Source organism: Rhinoderma darwinii, chromosome 11 (assembly GCF_050947455.1).
Source record: "Rhinoderma darwinii isolate aRhiDar2 chromosome 11, aRhiDar2.hap1, whole genome shotgun sequence".
In the NCBI taxonomy this organism is placed as follows: Eukaryota; Metazoa; Chordata; class Amphibia; order Anura; family Rhinodermatidae; genus Rhinoderma; species Rhinoderma darwinii.
Genome location: NC_134697.1, coordinates 3169318 through 3192200, shown reverse-complemented (window position 1 = coordinate 3192200; position 22883 = coordinate 3169318). Strand labels below are relative to the sequence as shown.

The following is a 22883-nucleotide window of genomic DNA, read 5'->3' as shown; positions in this document are numbered from 1 at the left end:
GTCATACACTTCTCTCCATTCATTTACACAGCACATAGTGATCTTGCTAGATCACTATGTGCAGCCGCTTACTCACACATTAACGTTACTCAAGTGTCCTGACCGTGAATAGACATCACCTCCAGCCAGGACGTGATGTCTATTCACAATCCTGACACTTCGGTAACGTTTGTGTGAAATTTACAGCACAGCAAGCGTAATCTCGCGAGATGACGCTGTAAACTGTCATTTAAAACGAGATTACGCTGGCTGTGATGTAAATTTCACACAAACGTTACCGAAGTGTCAGGATTCTGAATAGACATCACGTCCTGGCTGGAGGTGATGTCTATTTACTCTCAGGACACTTGAGTAACGTTAATGTGTGAGTAAATGGCTGCACATAGTGATCTAGCAAGATCACTATGTGCTGCATAAATGAATGGGGAGAAGTAAAAATCAAAAAAAGGTCAAAAATGATCATTTTTCTAAATTAAAAACACAGCTGTCACCTACATTACGGCGCCGATCACATCATGTACAAGACAGGCCACTTATAATGTGGTGACAGCTTTCTTATCCTTACATATAACTGGATATCCTTTAGGTTCTTCTTTCTATTGGAAATAAAACAAGAAATATCACATGAACTGGCTTTAGGGATGAAGGACGTTTTTGAGATGCAAAACAAAAAAAAGTTAATGTCTTTAACAGCAAAACTTCTTGTGCGAATGACTGGAGTAGACGGATCGGGTCTTATTTGTACTTTTCCACATTTAGAAGATGCAGAATCATTTCTTCCAGCTTCTCCACCTGTCGCAAGAAAGGACAAGAAGACGGTTCAGAGTCAACTCCGGTCCAGCAGCTTCTAAAACAATCAAAAAATCCCCAGATCATCCTCTGGAGATTCCCCTGAGCCGTTCCCTCCGCTTCTGGGACGGCCGGAGGACACCAATGTGACTGCAGGTCCACAATCCTACATGGGCGATCTCGCTCTTTATACATAGGACAGAGGGGGACGCATTGCTGCTAATCACCTATTACATTCACCCCTCAATCTCCAGGACGAGGGTCCACCTTGTAGGAGCTGAAATGATGAGCCACTGGGATTACATTAAATATTTTGCCTTTAGTTTTAGGATAACTGGGGATGAGACGTCCGGGCCTTCATGTGACTGTTGAGGACTCCGCTATAGGAGGCAGTGGGACTGTAATGCTGAGGGGAACTTTAACTTGCAGACCCATTGAAAGTCCTAAGGGACGAGGGTGGATGCCCTTCTGTTCAAGCAGTTTTACCTTCCGGACCCCCACCTTTATTCAGAGGTGACTTTACGCCTCCCACGGTGCTCAGAGAATCCGGTCTCCTCGCTCTGCACCCATCCCATACACAAACAAGCCGCACATATTTGACAGCAAGTCCAAACACAGCGCCCGGCACAGGGGTGGGAGGATGAGCTCCAGATCAGGGTCTAGACAGAGGCGGCTTTTTTGTCAATTAAAACAAACACCGCCCTGACGCTCGTTTTACGGTCGACATGAATGAACCATGTCTATGCTGTGCAATTACTGACTACATTGATCACTACACACCCCATGCCGCACTAAAGGGGCTTTTACACCGGCTGATATTCGGGCGGTGCAGTGAGCGCCGATCAACGAGACATCATTGATCGGCGCTGGTTTGCTCCTGTCACACGGAGCTGTGGATGGGGATGAGCGCTCGTTACTCCGATCCCTCGTCCCCATACATTATCATCATGTCGGCAGCGCGTCTCCTGTTTACACACCAAGATGCGCTGCCGACAACCAGAATATTTTACTTTTTTAAAACGATACGACCGGCGGATGATCCGGCGTTTCCTCGTTCATCCGCTGATCGTTCCCGTTTACACAGGACAATTATCAGCAACGAGCGTTACATGAACTAATGATCTGCCCGATAATCGCCCCGTGTAAAACCCCCTTTATACCCTTTTCACATTACGTTTGAGCCGTCCGTCAGAAGATTTCCCAAAATATACGTCCGGCGGAAGGCTGCAACGTATGCCAGTGTAAGACAGAAGTCGGCAATTGGCTCCAATTGTAAAAGAAAAACCAAAAACCTATCGTGCTGTATACTTTTTTTTTACAGTAATTCCTCTATATATAAAAGTGTAGTCTACAATGCTGTTCTATGTGGCACAAAGAAAAAACAGCACGCCAACACATACTGGCCTGGCATTTGGTATACGCTGTGTGTGCGGGGCCCTATGGATACGGGTGACACATGCGCCGCTGCACACACAGAACACGGGCTCTGCTCACATCACGTTTGTGAACTAAGATTTGAACGGCTTCACTTTTTCATCGTTCAGCGCAACGTCCCCTCCAGCAAACCCTCCAACACTCGTAAACCAAACATTTTCTATTATGCAAAGTGATTTGCAGATTCCCGTTTTTTATTGCCCCAAATGTTCCTGAAAGCTAAAGAAGCCCCCCGTAACCGTGCATGCCGGCCATAGACGCCCACTTCAGTGTCAGGTGTTCCCCTTTCCGTACTTGCAACCTCCAAAACACGCAGCAGCTTTCGGCATTCAGAGTTTTCCCCCTCAATTAAGCCAAGATGTCTGTTTCCTGTCAGTGAATAAGGACTCTTGTTTACATTCAGAGGCAGCAAACCAGTATATGCCTAATCCTGCTACGATTGTATCCAGTCTAGAAAATGCTCTGTAACGGGGAGTTCACACTGAGTTTGACACGGAAACCACAACACAAGACGCGACAAAAACCGTCCGAAAATGCCTCCCATTGATTTCTAAACGGAATTTAGAGGCAGATTTTCCTCCTGTAAAAAACTCAGTGTGAACCCAGCCTAATACAATCAGGCAGGACTCCAGACTGATACATTGTAGCAAACTACCAGAGAGATCACTGCAGTAGCTGCTGATGTGTTTCGCTCCCAGAGCATTGCCCAGACTGGATAGAACGGTCTCCACTTCTCTACTGAGAGCAGGACTAGGTATGTAATGGTTGCAGCCTGGGAATACAGTCTATGTTCTCATTCACTGACAGCAAACAAATATCTTGAAAGTTGTGAGGACTGGAAACAATGTATATTATTCATTTATGCAGCGATGAAGAGTTCTTGACATAAAGCCGAAAACCTGTTTAAAAAAATAAAAAGTTCAAGTTTGTGTGTTTTTGACGAGTAGGTTTTTGTTTTTTTAATACAGAAGAGAAACCAGTGGAGCAGCGGCGCCCAATATAAAGGCACTCTGCTCCTCGGACCACCGCAGATCCCCGCAGTTTTTCCACGCCTCATCTGGCAGCTTCACAATTCATCTGATAAACGCCGCGCATGGACCTGGCCTGAAGACGGCAATAAATGTGACTTACTCTTTTCAGGAGATCACGACAGCAGCAGCGACCGCCCTCTGGAAAGGAAAAAGGGCGAGATGAAAACGTGTCTGCAGGATAAGAGAAGCGCAGCAACATCTGACCGTCCACAGGTTTATCACGGATGTCAAGTGAAGCCGCTAAACGTAGAACTTTCCAGTAGGAGACGCGTTATAGGTTTATCTCCAATATAAAGAGATGAAAGATTTATACGTCTATGTCTAATAATCAACCAAACCTGCCTCGGCTTCCCTGCCGGCTCCAGCCACTCTATGCACAGACCACTCACGGCAGCCGGGGTTTTCGGAGGAGTACGCTGCTCTCTTCTATTAACCCGTTCGTGACCGGCCCATAGTGTTTTCATGGCGGCTACGAACGCGCTTTATTCCGATGCAATAGACTTTTTACGGCGCTGCATCAGAATAAATAAAGAGCAGTGAGCCGATAAATCTCCCCGCTCTCGGCTGCCAGAAGTAGTGGAGGGCTGGGGGCTCCCTGCTCTAACGGGTGAGATCGATATTAGTATCAATCTCACCCGTTTAAGCCCTCAGATGCGGAACTCAATAGCGAACGCCGCATCGGAGCGGTTCTGGAGAGAGGGGGGGGGAGGGAGCTCCCTCTCATCCCACTGACACCCGGCGATAAGATCACTCAGTGTCTGTGTCTCCGATGGCAGCCGGGGGCTGAATAATGGCCCCCAGGTCTGCCTGTATGTAGTAAATGCCTGCTAGGTCATGCCGGAGGCCTAGCAAATGCCTGTCAGTTTTACACGGACAGGAATAATACACTGCAATACAGAAGCATTGCATTGTATTATAATAGCGATCGTATAATCGCATAGTGAAGTCCCCTAGTCGGACTAGTAAAAAAGTAAAAAAATAGTTTAATAAAAAAAAAAGGATAAAAAAAACAAAAAACCTCACTTTTCCCCCTTACAAACGGCTTTATTATTAACAAACAAAATAAAAGTAAAAAAGTTACACATATTTGGTATCGCCGCGTCCGTAACGACCCTGACTATAAACTTATTACATCATTTAACCCGCACGGCGAACGTCGTAAAAAATAAAAAACAATTCAAAAATTGTTGTTTTCTGTGAATTTAGCCTTAAAAAAAATGTGATAAAAACTGATGATAAAGTCGCATCTTCTCCAAAATGGTACCGATAAAAACGACACGTCGTCCCGCAAAAAATAAAGCCCTCATACAACCGCATCGGCGAAAAAATAAAAACGTTACGGCTCTTCAAATATGGGAGACACAAAAAAAAATAAAATTTGAAAATAAAAAAAAGTAGTAAAAAACATACAAAATCTATACACATTTGGTATCGTTGCAATCGCAGCAACCCGCTGAATACAGTTATTGTGTTATTTATACCACACAGTAAAACGGCGTAAATTTAGGACGCAAAAAAGTGTGGCGAAATTGCTCTTCGAATGGGACGATGGAAAAACGCAAAAAATGGCTTGGTCATTAAGGGGTTAAATTTCTTTTCAGCAGTTTATTATTTTTGTGTTTCTGGAAAAGCTAGGTGACAATTATAAGGGGTGTCCAGGATTAGAAAAACACAACTGGCTTCTTCCAAAAACAGCGCCACACCTGTCCGCAGGGTGTATGTATTAGATATTGGGAAGTCAATTAGCGCTACTTTATCAGGAGGAAAGAGGTCGTCAGTCTCGTTAATGGCAGTTGTAAATTTTAATAGGGTGACCGAACCGGTGTCTTCATCAGACCGTTTACATGAAACATCAAAAGACAATGCAGTTTATAAACATAAAAACCGCTAAAAATGATGTAATGACGTCATAAGTGGCAGTTAGAACAACCAATCAGACGTCTGCAATTAGAGATCCCATTTTAAAAAATGAGCGGCAAGTAAACGGTCTGATGAAGACACCGGTTCGGTCACCCTATTAAAAACTACTACTGCATTTAACGAGACTGACGACCTCTTTCCTCTTGATGAAGTAGCGCTAATTGACTTCCCAATTTTCCTGTATTTAATGCAAAACCACGCGGGGGAGCCGTGCAGTCCACCGGATAGGAAGCGGCTGCCACTACCTCATTCCCTGCAAGTAATCAGGGTTGTGCCTGGACATCGCACGACCACCCCAGGTGAGCCCAGGTTACTCTTACACCTCCATCGTTTTCTTCCTGATTGTTGGGATTTCTGCTTTCTTCTTTGATTTTTCAGATGTACACGTGCACCGCAGGTTGTATGTGGCGTTGCAGCGAAGCCCCTTTCACTTTAATTGAGCCGAGCTGCAATACCAGATACAACCCATCGACAAGTGTGGCGCAGTTTTAGAAGAAAGAAGCCAAGTTTCTCTAATCCTAGATAAATAACCCTTGTAATAGGACTGGCACAAAAGCTCTCAGGGGAACAATTCAAAGAGTGAATCTGGAGGGGGTAGAAAAGGAACTGTATGTAAATATCACTGCGGACAGAGCTGTAGACAAGGTGCAGTCTTACCTGAACAGGTGATTGTCACGGGCGTCAGAGTAACCCGTCTTGCTAGACCCTCCACCACCAGCGCCTCAGCCACGTGTAACACTCCATTGTCCTGCTGCTTGTCCACAGACGCACTATAAATCCCAGCGTTCAATGACTTGGCTGTGATGAGAACCTCAGACCCCAGTAATACAGAAGTCAGGGTGTGAGCAGCGTCTGGGGGCCACGGCTCAGTGACTGGGACCACATCTATAGGGGGACATAAAATCATTAAAGGGATATTCCGCTGTCAGCAAATAAAAAAGTTTGTTATTGTAGAATTAAAAGATGTAACATTTTTCAATATATTTTCTTTATCGATTCCCCACAATATCAAGCACATAGAGGTTTTAGATCAATGGATTCTGTATTCGCATGTAATAGAAGTAAATGGCAGGAAGAATCTACTGAAGATTATTATAGGGGAATACTGAATAAATGTATATAAATATCCCAGTGATACATCAGATCCCCCCCCCCCGCACCGCTCTCAGGACAGCGGGTCAGCGCTCACATCTCCACTTTAACGATCCGTTCACACGCGGCAGATTTGTTGCAGAAATTTCTGCGATTAAAAATCTGTTCCACAAACCTGAATGAAGTGGCTTGTGCAGCGATAAACCATATTCAGATGTATGGAAGAGTCACAAACGTGTGTAGATTGCACATGTCTAAGTTATTCACGAGTGAGGGGGCTACATAGACGCCCAGAAAACTCCTTTAACCCCTTAATGACCGCCGATACGCCTTTTCACGGCGGCCACTAACGGGCTTTATTCCGATGCCATAGACTTTTTACGTCCCTGCTTGAACTGGTGAGATCGATATCAGTATCGATCTCAGCCGTTTAACCCCTCAGATGCTGCGCTCAATAGCGAGCGCCCTATCTGAGTGGTTTTGGAGAGAGGGGGGGGAGGGAGCTCCCTCTTATCCCACTGACACCCGGCCATAAGATCGCTGAGTGTCTGTGTCTCCGATGGCAGCCGGGGGGGCCTAATAAAGGCCCCCAGGTCTGCCTGTAGTGAATGCCTGCTAGATCATGCCGGAGGCATAGCAGATGCCTGTCCGTTTTAAACAGACAGGCAGTAATACACTAATACAGAAATATTTCAGTGTAATATGCAATCATCTGATCGCTTTTATAATAAAGTCCCCTAGTAGGACTAGTAAAAACCCACTTTTTCCCCTTACAAACTGCTTTACTATTAAAAAAACAAAATAAAGCAAAAAAGTTACACATATTTGGAATCGCCGCGTCAGTAACGACCCCGACTATAAAGCTATTACATGATTTAACCCGCATGGTGAACACCGTAAAAAATGAAATAAAAAAAAACAAACAAATGGAACAATTGCGCTTTTCTGTGAATCCGGACATAAAAAAAAAAAAGTGAAAAAAAGTGATCAAAGAGTCGCATCTACTCCAAAATGGTACCAATAAAAACTACAAGTCGTCCGCCAAAAAAAAACAAAACAAACCCTCATACAACTGCATCGGCGGAACAATAAAAACGTTACGGCTCTTCAAATATGGGAGACACAAAAAGAAATAATTTAGAAAAAAAAAAAGCGTTTACTATGGAAAAGTATTAAAACTTACAAAATCTATACAAATATGGTATCGTTGCAATCTCAACAACCCTATGAATAAAGTTATTGCGTTATTTATACCACACGGTAAACGATGTAGATTTAGGACGCAAAAAAGAGTGGCCGAAATTTCAGGTTTTTTTCTATTCCCCCCCCAAAAAAGTTAATCAATAAATAACATGTACCCCAAAATTGTGCTATTAAAAAATACAACTTGTCCCGCAAAAAACAAGACCTCATACAGCGATGTCGACGCAAAAATAAAAAAAGTTATAGTTCTTCGAATGTGACGATGGAAAACGTAAAAAATGGGGCCCAGAATGCCGGGGGAAGGGTTAAGGCAGCGATGTCGAGCAGATTTGGGCTTCATAGACCAGATACAGGTATAACAATGGACGGCCTTTACACTGCACCTCACCTGCAAGGGAACACTTTGTCAGCTGCATGGGAAGCTCCAGAAAACGTGGCGTCATTGGAAGGAGGCATGAGAAGGGGAGAACCTCCATGTTCCCGTAATCGGCATATGCGATTTTGGCGGAGGAATCTTGAACCTCAAGGACGACCGCTCTGTACCACTGGCCGTCTTCTGAAAATACAAAACAGCTTTGCATTGCTATTTTTACAGCACTGACATATTTCATGGCCTTCAATCATGATTACAGTACGGAACAGCAGTAACCCCACAGGGAGGCAGGGACCTCCTAGCATCATATATACCTCTGATACTAGGAGCCCATCCCCCTGTACGGTGTTCAGTCCGGGAAATACTGCCGACATACAGTCCAAATCTCATGGACCAAACACGGCCGTCTGCCGCAGGCCTAAAGTGTTACTATCCTGCCTTAACTAGACCCCCAGCTGTACAATAGAGCGGTCATTAACTTCACTTTCTAATGATCATGAGATGACTCTGCTCATCCTATCCCAGTCCATACAGCAAAGCCGACAAGCGAGCAACAGAAACCAGGAACAGACTATTTTGTCTTCTCTAGTGAGATATGCAATACTTCAAGATATTTTTTTTTTTTTGTGGATTGTGAAACAAAATGATCTTAATATGTCATTTTCTGATTATACATTCCCTTTAATCGCACAAAAATAGTATTTATATGCAACACTGTCATTAATTCCCTTGCTTACATAGCACCAACACATACTGCAGCGGTGTCAGATTGTAATCACCCACGTCAGTCCCCAAAGGGGCTCCTATTCTAATTTGCCGATCTCTGGGAAACACTCATTTTTTATCAGTATGTTTTTGGGGCGTGAGAGGAAGCCAGAGAACTTGGAGATGTTGCCCTTGGCTGGATTTGAAATTGGAACCCCAAAGCCTTATTCACACTGAGCTCTGCAATTCAAGGGGGCCACTCAGACGAGGTGTTTTTCACGCGGCGTGGTTTCTGTTCAGTGAAACTCACGGCATGTCCTATTTTTGTGTGTTTTTAACACAACACACATCCATTGAAGTCAAAGGGTGAATGAAAATAGACTGCACATCCGTGTGCGGTCCGTGATTCACGCACAAGTTCATAGAAATGAAGAGGGAAGAAAAAAAAAAAAAAAAGTGTGCACAAAGACAATAACTGATGCTGCGCGGAACACACACGGAACCGCAACGCATGACAAACGTGCCTGTTTTTTGCAGACGAATAAGGCCTAATGCTGCAAAGTCACACATGAAGGGCATTCTTATGGACGGATGTCTGAGGAGGTCGTCATCTAGCTCAAGTCTATGGGTATGTTCACACGCAAAGTCAAACACGGCTGAAAATTACGGAGCTGTTTTTAGAGAAAAAAGCCTCTGATTTTCAGCCGTTTTTTTAAGCTGAAAACGAAGCTTCTTTTAATTCGAAGCTTCCAAAAAACACCTCAAGAAGTGTCAAGCTGCTTCTTTTTACGAGGCTTCTTTTTCTGGGGAATTTTTTTAATTCAGCAGCGTAACAATAAGCCTCATGTGAACATCACCCTGCATTTACCATGGAAACCAGAGGGAAAGTGTTTGCAGATTTTTTTCTAGTGTATTTTGGAGCGCAAAACGAGGCTTTTCTGCTCCAAAATCAACCTAAAAAAAAGCCTCATGTGAACATCCCCTAAGAGTTTGTCTGGTGCCTTACACAGACTTTACAAAAGTAAATGTGGAATTTATGGGAGCGCTGACCGGTAAACTTGGCACAGCAGGCGTCTCCGACTGACGGTCTGTAATGGTGTTCAGAGGTCTCTTTGCTGCAATGCTCAAATATTTCCATCATCACCTGGTGGAGCTTCTTCACATCAACTGACGGAAAAAAGCAAAAAAAAGGTGTAAGTCAAGACCGATCAGAAGAGAAAGATCCTCTCGGCACGGACGCAAAGCTAAACGCTTTATTATTAAAAAACATACAGGCAGGTTTTAGTTTGTTTTTTGACAACTTTAACAATTTCCAAGAGAAAACTGTTCTGACGATATCAACAGACACGTACTAGTGAAATACTCTGCAGTAATAGACACGTACTAGTGAAATACTCTGCAGTAATAGACACGTACTAGTGAAATACTCTGCAGTATTAGACACGTACTAGTGAAATACACTGCAGTAATAGACACGTACTAGTGAAATACTCTGCAGTATTAGACATGTACTAGTCAGAGGTGTAGGAAATACTCTGCAGTAATAGACATGTACTAGTCAGAGGTGTAGGAAATACTCTGCAGTAATAGACATGTACTAGTCAGAGGTGTAGGAAATACTCTGCAGTAATAGACATGTACTAGTCAGTGGTGTAGGAAATACTCTGCAGTAATAGACATGTACTAGTCAGAGGTGTAGGAAATACTCTGCAGTAATAGACATGTACTAGTCAGAGGTGTAGGAAATACTCTGCAGTAATAGACATGTACTAGCCAGAGGTGTAGGAGATACTCTGCAGTAATAGACATGTACTAGTCAGAGGTGTAGGAAATACTCTGCAGTAATAGACATGTACTAGCCAGAGGTGTAGGAGATACTCTGCAGTAATAGACATGTACTAGCCAGAGGTGTAGGAAATACTCTGCAGTAATAGACACGTACTAGTGAAATACTCTGCAGTATTAGACATGTACTAGTGAAATACTCTGCAGTAATAGACATGTACTAGTCAGAGGTGTAGGAAAAAAAATCTGCAGTAATAGACATGCACTAGTCAGAGGTGTAGGAAATACTCTGCAGTAATAGACATGCACTAGTCAGAGGTGTAGGAAATACTCTGCAGTAATAGACATGTACTAGTCAGGTGTAGGAAATACTCTGCAGTAATAGACATGTACTAGTCAGAGGTGTAGGAAATACTCTGCAGTAATAGACATGTACTAGTCAGAGGTGTAGGAAATACTCTGCAGTAATAGACATGCACTAGTCAGAGGTGTAGGAAATACTCTGCAGTAATAGACATGTACTAGTCAGGTGTAGGAAATACTCTGCAGTAATAGACATGTACTAGTCAGAGGTGTAGGAAATACTCTGCAGTAATAGACATGTACTAGCCAGAGGTGTAGGAAATACTCTGCAGTAATAGACATGTACTAGTCAGAGGTGTAGGAAATACTCTGCAGTAATAGACATGTACTAGTCAGAGGTGTAGGAAATACTCTGCAGTAATAGACATGCACTAGCCAGAGGTGTAGGAAATACTCTGCAGTAATAGACATGTACTAGTCAGAGGTGTAGGAAATACTCTGCAGTAATAGACATGTACTAGTCAGAGGTGTAGGAAATACTCTGCAGTAATAGACATGTACTAGTCAGAGGTGTAGGAAATACTCTGCAGTAATAGACATGTACTAGTCAGAGGTGTAGGAAATACTCTGCAGTAATAGACATGTACTAGTCAGAGGTGTAGGAAATACTCTGCAGTATTAGACATGTACTAGTCAGAGGTGTAGGAAATACTCTGCAGTATTAGACATGCACTAGTCAGAGGTGTAGGAAATACTCTGCAGTATTAGACATGTACTAGCCAGAGGTGTAGGAAATACTCTGCAGTAATGGACATGTACTAGTCAGAGGTGTAGGAAAAAAAATCTGCAGTAATAGACATGTACTAGTCAGTGGTGTAGGAAATACTCTGCAGTATTAGACATGTACTAGTCAGAGGTGTAGGAAATACTCTGCAGTAATATACATGTCTAATACTGCAGAGTATTTCCTACACCTCTGACTAGTACATGTCTAATACTGCAGAGTATTTCCTACACCTCTGACTAGTACATGTCTAATACTGCAGAGTATTTCCTACACCTCTGACTAGTACATATCTATTACTGCAGAGTATTTCCTACACCTCTGACTAGTACGTGTCTATTACTGCAGAGTGTTTCCTACACCTGACTAGTACATGTCTAATACTGCAGAGTATTTCCTACACCTCTGGCTAGTACATGTCTAATACTGCAGAGTATTTCCTACACCTCTGACTAGTACATGTCTATTACTGCAGAGTATTTCCTACACCTCTGGCTAGTACATGTCTATTACTGCAGAGTATTTCCTACACCTCTGACTAGTGCATGTCTATTACTGCAGTGTATTTCCTACACCTCTGACTAGTACATGTCTATTACTGCAGAGTATTTCCTACACCTCTGACTAGTACATGTCTATTACTGCAGAGTATTTCCTACACCTCTGACTAGTACGTGTCTATTACTGCAGAGTGTTTCCTACACCTGACTAGTACATGTCTAATACTGCAGAGTATTTCCTACACCTCTGGCTAGTACATGTCTATTACTGCAGAGTATTTCCTACACCTCTGACTAGTACATGTCTAATACTGCAGAGTATTTCCTACACCTCTGACTAGTACATGTCTATTACTGCAGTGTATTTCCTACACCACTGACTAGTACATGTCTATTACTGCAGAGTATTTCCTACACCTCTGACTAGTGCATGTCTATTACTGCAGAGTATTTCCTACACCTCTGACTAGTACATGTCTAATACTGCAGAGTATTTCCTACACCTCTGACTAGTACATGTCTATTACTGCAGAGTATTTCCTACACCTCTGGCTAGTACATGTCTATTACTGCAGAGTATTTCCTACACCTCTGACTAGTGCATGTCTATTACTGCAGAGTGTTTCCTACACCTGACTAGTACATGTCTAATACTGCAGAGTATTTCCTACACCTCTGGCTAGTACATGTCTAATACTGCAGAGTATTTCCTACACCTCTGACTAGTGCATGTCTATTACTGCAGAGTATTTCCTACACCTCTGGCTAGTACATGTCTATTACTGCAGTGTATTTCCTACACCTCTGACTAGTACATGTCTATTACTGCAGAGTATTTCCTACACCTCTGACTAGTACATGTCTATTACTGCAGTGTATTTCCTACACCACTGACTAGTACATGTCTAATACTGCAGAGTATTTCCTACACCTCTGACTAGTACATGTCTATTACTGCAGAGTATTTCCTACACATATGACTAGTACATGTCTATTACTGCAGAGGTGTAGGAAATACTCAGCTGATAAGTGTTATAATGATAAATTGTAAAGACTTTTCTGGTTTTCTCCTATTTCCCCTGTGTCATATACACTGCATAGGTCCCCACAATGGTGAACATCAGGCAGCAATGGGAGCATCCTGTGGGTGATGGTAGCGGTAGTAATATAGGGGAGCCTGTGCTGAAGTTTCAGCTAGGAAGTTCTCTCCTATATGCAACAAATAGTTCAGGATTCGGCTCTTATACTTCTCGCTGATTTGTCCCTGGTTTATGCTTCTTTCGATGCCTGGCTTAAAGAAGGTTTCCCACAAAGGACATGTATCACCTATCCACAGACTTGGTGATGAATGGGTCATCCATGGGACTCCCACAAATCCCTAGAACATGGGGAATCAATCCCTCGCTCCTTCTCCTCACATACCCGCAGTGAGGAGCGGCGCCACTCCATTCAAATCCTATGGGACTGACGGAAAGAGCCATTCTAGTGATGTTGGGGGCCCTAGCAGTGGGGCCCTAGCAATAATACATTTAATAGGAGAGTAAAAAATGTCCTTTGTGGGGAAAACCCCTTTAAGGCAGTCAGACATTGAACAGCTAAAAGGAAAGGTTTATCTTCTCTCACCTCGGTTTTCCTTTGGGAAGACATAGAACAGGTCTGGACTGATCACCTTCAGAACGCACGCAGGTATCGCTTTATTCAAAGGCAAATCCACCGATATCCAGGTTTGTGCAAACGAGACTCCTAACAAAGAGCAAGAAGGTTTAGTGATGCAAATACCAAGCTGCTCCTCAGGCAAGAAGACGACCACAATGCTCCTTAATCCACCGCACATTCTAGATTTGTACTTTTTAGTCTGGATCAAAAAGGAATTCAAAAGTAGATTGAACAGTAATGGACCATTTATTAAACACCCTGCTGGTAAACGGCAATCACGCAAAAAAATAATAAAAGAGGACAAAACGCGTGTTTTCTTTTGTACAAGTGTTGGTCTGTTTTATAAACCGATTAGATCTCCCGCCCAACCGAAACGAAAAACCATGAGAACCGTGAGAGCGCGGATTGTAAATAACGAACCTCATGGTCATTGGTTTATTACCACAGCAGTCCAGGGAACGCGTTTTGTTTTATTCATTCTGCAATGCGCTTTATAATTATACTGTAAAACTCCATGTACCTGGAACGTTTAGTTTGAGGCACTGGATTTTTCAAAATTCCAAAATTTGGAATCCCTGAAAACAGGGATTTTTTTTTTTTAGTACTTACCGTAAAATCCTTCCCTTGTCCAGTCTATTGGGGGACACAGACTGCGGGTATATGCTGTGTCCACTAGACTAGAAATAAAAAGTATTGCCCCTTTTACAGAATATACCTCACCTACAGACACGGAGATCATTCAGTCAGTACAGAAGCAGAACACAAGGAAAATAACAAAATATTAAAACCAGAGAGAGGAAAACCATCCAACGGACAAGCACATGGGGTGGAGTGTTGTCCTCCAATGGACTGGACGAGAAGAGGATTGTGGGGGGACGGGACACAGACCGTGGGACAGGAACAGAAGAACCAAAAGGACGTGATGATCTACTCCGCAGATGGATGCAGAACCTTGTGACCAAGGGAATCATCCGCTGTAGTAAAAGCATGCGCCCTGTGGAATTTGGTAAATGGGTAGAGACGACCGGGCAGCCGCCTTGCACACTTGTATAGTGTAAGCTTGATGGCGCACGGAAGGCACCAACTGCTCTAGTATAATGGGCCGCAATCCGGAATCTCTCTCCTTGCCCCGGCAGACCTTGTGAACAGTCAAACAAATTCAGTTGGCAATAGTAGCCAAAGAGGCGCCAAACCCATCCCCAGACCTTACAGAACCACAATCCGATCTGCGGAGAGAGGACGTGACGGACAGGTAGACCAGCAAGGCATTCAAATCCAATATGTGAAGAGTGTTCTTTAGGATGCACGGAAGACGAGCAGAAGGATGGCGAAATGATAGCCTCACCTTGAGGAAGAGGAGGGCAGAGTACGTAGCACTGCCTTATCCTGATAGAGTTAAATTGAGGGAAATTCTCCCTGGATAGAAGACACCGCCACTAGGAACACCACCTTCCAGTTGAGGAGCTGTTAGGAGTTCTCCCGCAGAGATAAACCGGGAGCCAACGGCAGGACATCTAAAACCAAGGAAAAATCCCATGTAGAAGTGGGGGAGCGATCGGTGGGAAGCGCGTGAGCAACCCCATGCAAGAAAGTCCGAACATCAGAACTAGAAGCCAGAGGCCTGTTAAAGACTATAGATAACACAGACGCCTCAGGGCAAGACAGCCATCCAACCCCTCCTGGAGGAACGACAAAATCCTGACAGAGAAGAAAAACCAAGGGAGAGAGGGGATTGTCCTCACACCAGCGTAATCCAGGCACGGGGTAAATGCGGCCGAAGGCGGCTTTGTAACCTTCAGCACGGTGTGAACTAACCGCTCTGAAAAGCCCCGTGCTCTTAGAACTGCGGCTTCAACAGCCGCGCCATTCATCATAGCACCTGAAAATGCGGGTGGAAGAGAGCTCCCTAAAAGAGCAGATCGTGTTGGAGGGTCAATGGATAGGGACCGTCACCCAGGAGAGCCACCGCGTCAATGTACCAACAACGTGGCCAGTCTGGGGGGGGGGTCACAGGGATGGCAGGAAATCCTTCATTCTCCTGAGGGCTTCTTCAGACGAACGGGATATAAGTCCGTGCAACGCGCGTGATTTTCACGCGTGTCGTACGCACCTATATTAGTCTATGGGGCCGTGCAGACAGTTCCGTGATTTTTACGTTCTTTGTGCGTATTTCGCGCATCACGCACTCATTGACGTCAATGGGTGCGTGAAAATCACGCGCAGCACTTCCGAGGGACGCGCGTGATTTGCGCAACAGCAGTAAAAAGTATGAATGTAAACAGAAAAGCACCACGTGCTACAAACAGTGTCATAATGATGGCGGCTGCGCGAAAAGCACGCAGCCACGCATCATATGGTGATGACACACGCAGCTGTTAAGTGCCTTTTGCGCACGCAAAACGCTGCGTTTCTTGCGTGCTCAAAACGCACACGCTCGTGTGAATCCGGCCTAAGACTGGAAAAAAAATGGGTAGAGATAAATCAAGTTGAATTTGTCCCATGGAGATATCAGAGAATCAACCTCACATGCTTTTTAAGCCCGAGACATAAATTAGGGAACCTTGCAATTGATCAGACCGAAAAAAGAATACCAAATATATATAAGGTCATACAATTAACCCATAACCACTGCACATGGAAAGCCATACAAGATCTATAAACCAACAAAAACTGCCCTTAACGCTACAATAAAGAATATCCATCCAATGTAGAAAAAAGTACAAAATTCTTTATGAGAACACAAAACATTTGTAGAAGCGCCCACAAAACCACATGTACATAGAGGGCCGCGTATATCACAAGGCAGCGCATATATGGTGGCAACATAGGTCAGCATCACTAAATATCACACCATACCTAAAATAGAGCACAGACGCAGCACTCGGAGCAAAAAAACGTGAACTTTATTCACCCAACAGATGCAACGTTCACATTTTTTTGCTCGGAGTGCTGCTTCTGTGCTCTATTTTTTTACGTATTACATGGGGAGACATCACTCCTCATTACTTGAAGCATAGCACCAGCCAAAATCTGTTTTCTGTCTCGGTGCTGCTCCTACTTTGTGCTCTATTTTTATACCTTGTATGTATATATCCACAAAAATGACACTACATAGAGCCAAAGTAGCACCTAATCAGTGTCTAAATAAATACTGGTCAAAAACTTAGACCACGTATCACAAGAGACCTCACCCACCATAACTGACCATACCCTAACGCGCGTTTCGCACCTGCCTTATGATATACACGGTCCTCATTTTGTACATGTGTTTTTAAAAAGGGATGTACAACGGTTTCATGTTCTAATAAAGAATTTTGTACTTTTTCTACATTGGATGGATATTCTGTGTTATAACCTTGCAATTGAACCTGGACATAAAGTCCACGCCCAGCCTGCCCGAGCTGGGGCAGATCTGGTTAAACACCTCGTGATGGAGAGGCCACTCCACTGAGTTGGTGAAGTTTGTGACTGAGGAAATCTGCAACCCAATTATCAACCGCTGGGATATACACTGCCGAAAAGGCAGGAAAGTGGAACTCTGCCCACTCTATAATCCTGGCGGCTTTCGCCATTGCTTCTGAACGCCGTGTCCCTCCTTGGTGATTTTGGATAGGCTACTGCCATGATATCTCCATCTGGACGGAACAGTAAGAAGGGTGGTCCAATACTGGATACACAGGAAGATCACCCTCAATTCCAGAAGGCTGATAGGAGTGCAGGATTTCGGTTGGGACCATAGACCATGTGCCATGGGGTTCCGGAACGTCCCTCTCTAACCTCGTAGACTCATGCCTAAGGAAAGGACTGGTCAGTGGAGCGTGAAATAGAAGAGGCCCTTAGGGATGGCTGGAAATTAAGGCCAGCAGCTATGGGGCAGTCCTACAGTCAGGGGGAGGACAAGTTGCCTATCCAAAGAAACCGCAGAGTAGTTTCACCGGGAGAGGATCGTTCTTTGAAGCAGACAAGTGTGAAACCGGCTTAGGGAATTGCCGCGATCAGAACCACCATGGTGCCAAAGACTCAGGTGGGGCACTCTTTTGCAGAGTCCTCATGCTCGAATGGAGGACAGACAACTCGACTAGAGAATGGAAATCCCGTGCTAACAGGATGTCAAACATCATACCTAAGAAGGCAATCCTCTGACCTGGAGACAGGCAGGACTTGGGGCGTTTGACTATCCAACCAAGCCGGGTTAGGGCGTCCAGAATGATCTAGAGATTGGCCATATTGTCCTCCCTTAATTAGGATGTCATCTAAGTAGGGGACAATGAAGAAGCGCCATCACCACTGAGTGGATTTGGTGAAGACCCATGGAGCCGTTACCAGACCAAATGGGAGTGACTCATATTAGTAATGCAAAACGCAAGAAACGCTGATGGGATGGACAAAATCGAGACGTGGAGGTACGTGTCATTTATGTCCACAAAATAAACTCCCCCTGATCCATGGAGGTGAAGATTGTTCGCAAGGACTCCATGTAGAAGTGACGGACCTTGACGTAGGTATTCAAACAATTGAGGTCCATGATGGGATGAACTAATCCGATCTTCTTGGGGACAACAAAGAGATTTAAATAAAACTTCAATATTCCTGGTGAATGGGGATGATTACTTGTGGAGTCAAGAGAGAGTCTAATGTCTGAAAAACTGCAGCTGCCCTGAAAGGAGACAGGTACTGAAATAACCTGTCGGGTAGCAGTCTAACAAACACTTCACGAAGCCAGATGCCAAAGATAAAAGAGCCAGACATCCTTAACGCGCAGAAACCTGTCCCCTCCCACCCGATCCTCGAGTGGGGGTGCCCTTTAGACCAAGTTGGTTTTACCCGCTCTGGTTTTTGCAGCCTGAGGACGAGGGCACCAAGAGGGACGGGAATTGGAGGTGTGCTTATTCTTGGAATCCTGGTAGGACAATCGCCTGGATGCTGGTGGACCAGAGAATCTTATAAAAGGAGCGAAAATGAAGTCCCGGTTCTCTAGAAGTTGTGACACGACGGACCTTGATCTGAGGCAGATGAGCGCTCTTTCCACCCGTGGCTTCCGAAATGATCTCATCCAGGTTGGTAACGAACAGTTGGGAACCAGAAAAGGAGAGAGCAGTCAGGGCCTGCTTCAATGCCATGTCAGGAACCCCGCCACTTAGACCCAGGAGCAAAGAGGGGAAAATGGCGAGCGGAAAGGAGACACCAAGGGTGGCGCACAGGAACCGTGCAGTACGAGATGCGCCTGAATTGTGATGGTCGCTTGTCTTGCCTGCTCCTATGCGTCGCATGGTGAATACTGTGGAAAGAGGCGGGGGGGGGGGGGGGGGGGGGCGAGAATCGGGCTGATCATAATTCCTTTCAGGTGGAAATGTCAGCTTCACTCCCAAGGTGGGGGACAAGCAGGGATACCCCCTCTGTGCGCAATCTTCAGATGAGGTGGGACACCGGTGGAGAGCCCCAGCTTGCACTCTGGTATTTACTGGCAGGGGGACAACAGCGCAGTAGTGTCAACACTGAGACAGCGTCGCCATTATTTTCCATCCCCAAAAAAAATACTAAAACTAGCTTAAAAATAATTATATTAATAACAATAAAAATAACAGCCTGCGGTACAAGGAGGGGTGTCTGCCTCCTACGGACGCTAAGCGAAGACTGTATTAGCTCCGTGTCTGTGAGCAGGGTATATCCTACAGGAGCGGCCAACACTATTTCTTAGATCTAATTCACATGAGCGTGTTAAATATCCGTGGGACGGCCGTTGAAACAGCGGCCGTCCCACGGACCTCTGTAATTCAATGTGGCCGTTCACACGGTTGTTGTTTCAATGGACCGTGTGAAGGGTCCGAGGGATAATAGGACATGTCCCATCTTTTCACGCATCCCTCCATAGACTCATCTATGGGGGATGCGAGACATCGCGTCCCGCAGCGCAGAGCACCTCGGACGTGAAAAACTATAGTTTCTCACGTCCGAGGTGCGCAACGCTCGTGTCATGAACAGCATATACCCACAGTCTGTATCCCCTAATGCGACTAATGAAAAAATTGCAACTGGTGCATCATCTTCTTGCTCACCTAAAATGATGCAACTGCAACTTTTAACCCACGACAAACTACGTTGCTGCTGTAACCCGGATGATGCCTCCAATGCCTCTTAGCAGATGTGACCATAACGCAGTCATCACTATCCTAATTTCCCATCTTATAGGCGGCTGTCTCATGGCAAGTGGCATTTAAAATTTCAGTTTGCCGTTTTTATGGCCCCATATGAGTTACTGGCATGAATATTATTGGTTTACCTGACAGATCCTGGCTGGCGGCAGAATGACAACTTGCAGATTTATCATCAACGTTCTGCATTTCCCCATGCAAGGATTTATTGGATAGGGGGGATAGATCTGGATGCGGGCCTCTTTCGGCTGATGACGTTGATTTGCTGAGCGCTGTCGGGGAGAAGTTACTGAACTGGAAATGTTTGGAATTTGATAAAGTAGAATGATGGGAATTTTGTTTACAAGAATCCACTGGAGGAGTAGACTGGAGGTGACCAGGAGGGGAGACACAGGAGCGAGATTCTTCTATATTCACATGAGGATTGCTCGGTGTCAATTTAGTAGAATTGGTAAAGTGGGACTCCCTAGAAGAGGTTGGGATGGATTTCGCTTGCAGCATTTCCTTCGGAAACGATGGCAATAAGTTTCTTGGATGAAGGTCCCTGCTGACGGGTGCTGGAGCACGGGAGGAGCTGAACTCCATTGATCTAGGAGAATGCCCCCCTCTAGGAGCCAGCAAGTTCGGGTTTCGGGCGTCTTTTAGAAACGGTGAGCTGGATTTAGGTCCGTGGGATTCTGTAGGACTCAATGTTGATGAAGTCTTAAATAGAGGTGCTCTGTGTGTGGATGCGGTGGGGTCCATGGCAGTGGAAGGAATGGATTTAGGATAGCGCACATCATTCAGAGCAAATTGGATTACGTTACTGGAGTGCGCCTCTCTACCCCCCGGTGGGTCAGCAATTAAGTCCCTAGGAACCGCAGTAGGGGAAGAAAGATTTTTAGCCAGCAACTTAGGGATGGCAGCGTGGGCATCTCTTAGAATTGATGGAATTGATTCCAAGGGGCGCAACTGTATGGAAGGAGCGCTGCCGCAGTCCCTAGGACTTAACTCCTTGTGCATCAGTTCTCCTTTATCAGAATTCCAGACAGGAAGCATTTTACTGGATAATGAAGGATAATTTGGAGGCCTGAGGGCCCTGGTGTTATTTATGAGGATCTCCTCCTTTACCAACTTCTCATCTCGGACGGCATCTTTTGTAGCAAGAAGTTCATCAGCAATCACTGCGCCGCTGTCAGCGGCCACCAGTTCGATGGAATAGCCGTTCTTTGTGCGGCCGGCGGCTTTAGCCAGCAGCTTTAATCCTACCACAGATTTCTGGAATGTTTTGGCAGAGTCCGCGCTCCACTTTTCTCCAGCTGGCTTAATCCCTGCAAATAGAAAATGGTTGAAAATGTATAGCAATTAAAAATTGTATTCTGGCGACCTTTAGGAAGGAGTCTGACATCTATAACGAGCCTTACATTATAAAGACCACTGACACCTACAGGTTAAAGAAATCCGGGGTTATCAACACCCAAAATGGTCAGCGTGCCTTCAGAGACAAAAATGCCAGCAGAACGAGCTCCGGCTCCGGTTAGGTTGGTGATTTCCAAATTCAGCACCAGAATGTAATATTAATGATACTAGCATTAGGATTCTCTTAGGGAGCCAACTAAAAGGTTGTTTCAAATCACAGACAGCAAGCACAGCTCCTGAAAGGCAAACCACAATCAAAATATCTCTCTAATTCAATTCTCCCGTCGATTCTTACATCGGATGTTAAGAGACGCCAGTGTACACGGGGTAGTACATTTACCGCGGATACTGTATGACACCCGGAGAGTATTGTGCATGGCTCCTAATCTAAAACACCACTGAACCCATAATGACGTAGCAGGGCAACAGTATGGAGTGGATTCACAGGCTGCGCCCGATACGATACGCTGCTGGTGTCAGCTGTAGATTACAACCGACCCCTTGCTCTACCTTCCAGGATCAGAGAGAACTTCCAGCTCAGCCGTTTAACAGCTTAGATACCATGGTCAATTGCAGCCACAGCATCTAAGCGGTTAGACAGAGAGGACGGCAGCCTGGGCCTTAAAAGTAGCCGACAAAAAGCACAATGCACCGCAATGCAGTTCGATCGCATGTTCAAGTCCCAAATTGGGGCACAAAAAAGGAAATAATTTAAATGAAGAATGCAATAAAAAAAAAAAAAAAAAAAAAGTTAAAAAAAAACAACGATTTTTATATTTTTGCAGTAAAATAATATAAACAATAAAAAAATATAAAATGGGTATTGCTCGCTATGAAAGTGCAAACTATTAAAATATAACTTTATTTATTCCGCACGTCGAGAAAGAAACCAAAACGAGACGCCAGAATTGCTGTTTTTCCGGGCACCTCACGCCAAAAATGTCATAAAAAGTGATCAAAAATTCTTATGTGCCCAAAATGTTACCAATAGAAGATGAAAATAAAAAAAGGCTTAGTACTTAAGGGGTTATTAGGACCCATGCTTGGAACTTTTCGGGCGTCGCATGGTTGCATTGGCGCCTCTCTATGCTGATGTCAGATCTGGCGGGAGAATGGACTCGGAGGAACACGAAGCACTAATTACAAGCTTTTTCCTGCATTACTTTGTGTATATAATATAGGAGGCCGATCTTGGGGAGACACCTTGTCCCAGATCTTCTATAGACTAGATCAGCGTATGTGTGTACGTTCTCTCGGCATCACATCTATGTAAAGAAATCCTTCTGGCTTCATGTACAGGAGTAACTCACCAGACAAGCTGCAGCAAATGGCTTGAAATGGAAGCTCTAGGAAGCTGGAGGGAATCTTGCACAGTTTGTCCACGGACACGTCTTCTACGTTTCCATAATCCAAAAACAGGATCTTCACAACACTGTCGGGAGTAAAATCCTTAACCTGGACTCGGTACCAACTCCCGTCACCTAGAAAAGAGCGGAGGCATCAACTCAGCAGCATGAGAAACAACGTGTTAGACATGTGAACCCTGGTTTGTTGTGCAGAATTATGGGAATCTCGGAGGCGCGGTGATGGGCGCTATATGGTGCAGTCACACGTAATGGGCGCTATATGGTGCAGTCACACGTAATGGGCGCTATATGGTGCAGTCACACGTAATGGGCGCTATATGGTGCAGTCACACGTAATGGGCGCTATATGGTCCAGTCACACGTAATGGGCGCTATATGGTGCAGTCACACG

At 44.7% G+C, this 22883-nt stretch overlaps 1 protein-coding gene across 1 annotated transcript in view; it reads right to left on the bottom strand.

The window, feature by feature from the left end:
* Nucleotides 1-228: 228 nt before the first annotated feature.
* TDRD1 (tudor domain containing 1) overlaps nucleotides 229-22883 on the bottom strand; it is a 52522-nt gene continuing 29867 nt past the window's right edge. Inside the window, exons 11-18 of the mRNA XM_075842686.1 lie at nucleotides 22436-22606; nucleotides 19856-21037; nucleotides 13543-13662; nucleotides 9598-9714; nucleotides 7858-8025; nucleotides 5832-6059; nucleotides 3355-3392; nucleotides 229-792 (exon numbers count right to left, since the gene is read on the bottom strand). Coding sequence (XP_075698801.1) covers nucleotides 736-792; nucleotides 3355-3392; nucleotides 5832-6059; nucleotides 7858-8025; nucleotides 9598-9714; nucleotides 13543-13662; nucleotides 19856-21037; nucleotides 22436-22606 — 2081 coding nt within the window. The 3' untranslated portion in view covers nucleotides 229-735. The remainder of the gene's footprint in view (nucleotides 793-3354; nucleotides 3393-5831; nucleotides 6060-7857; nucleotides 8026-9597; nucleotides 9715-13542; nucleotides 13663-19855; nucleotides 21038-22435; nucleotides 22607-22883) is intronic.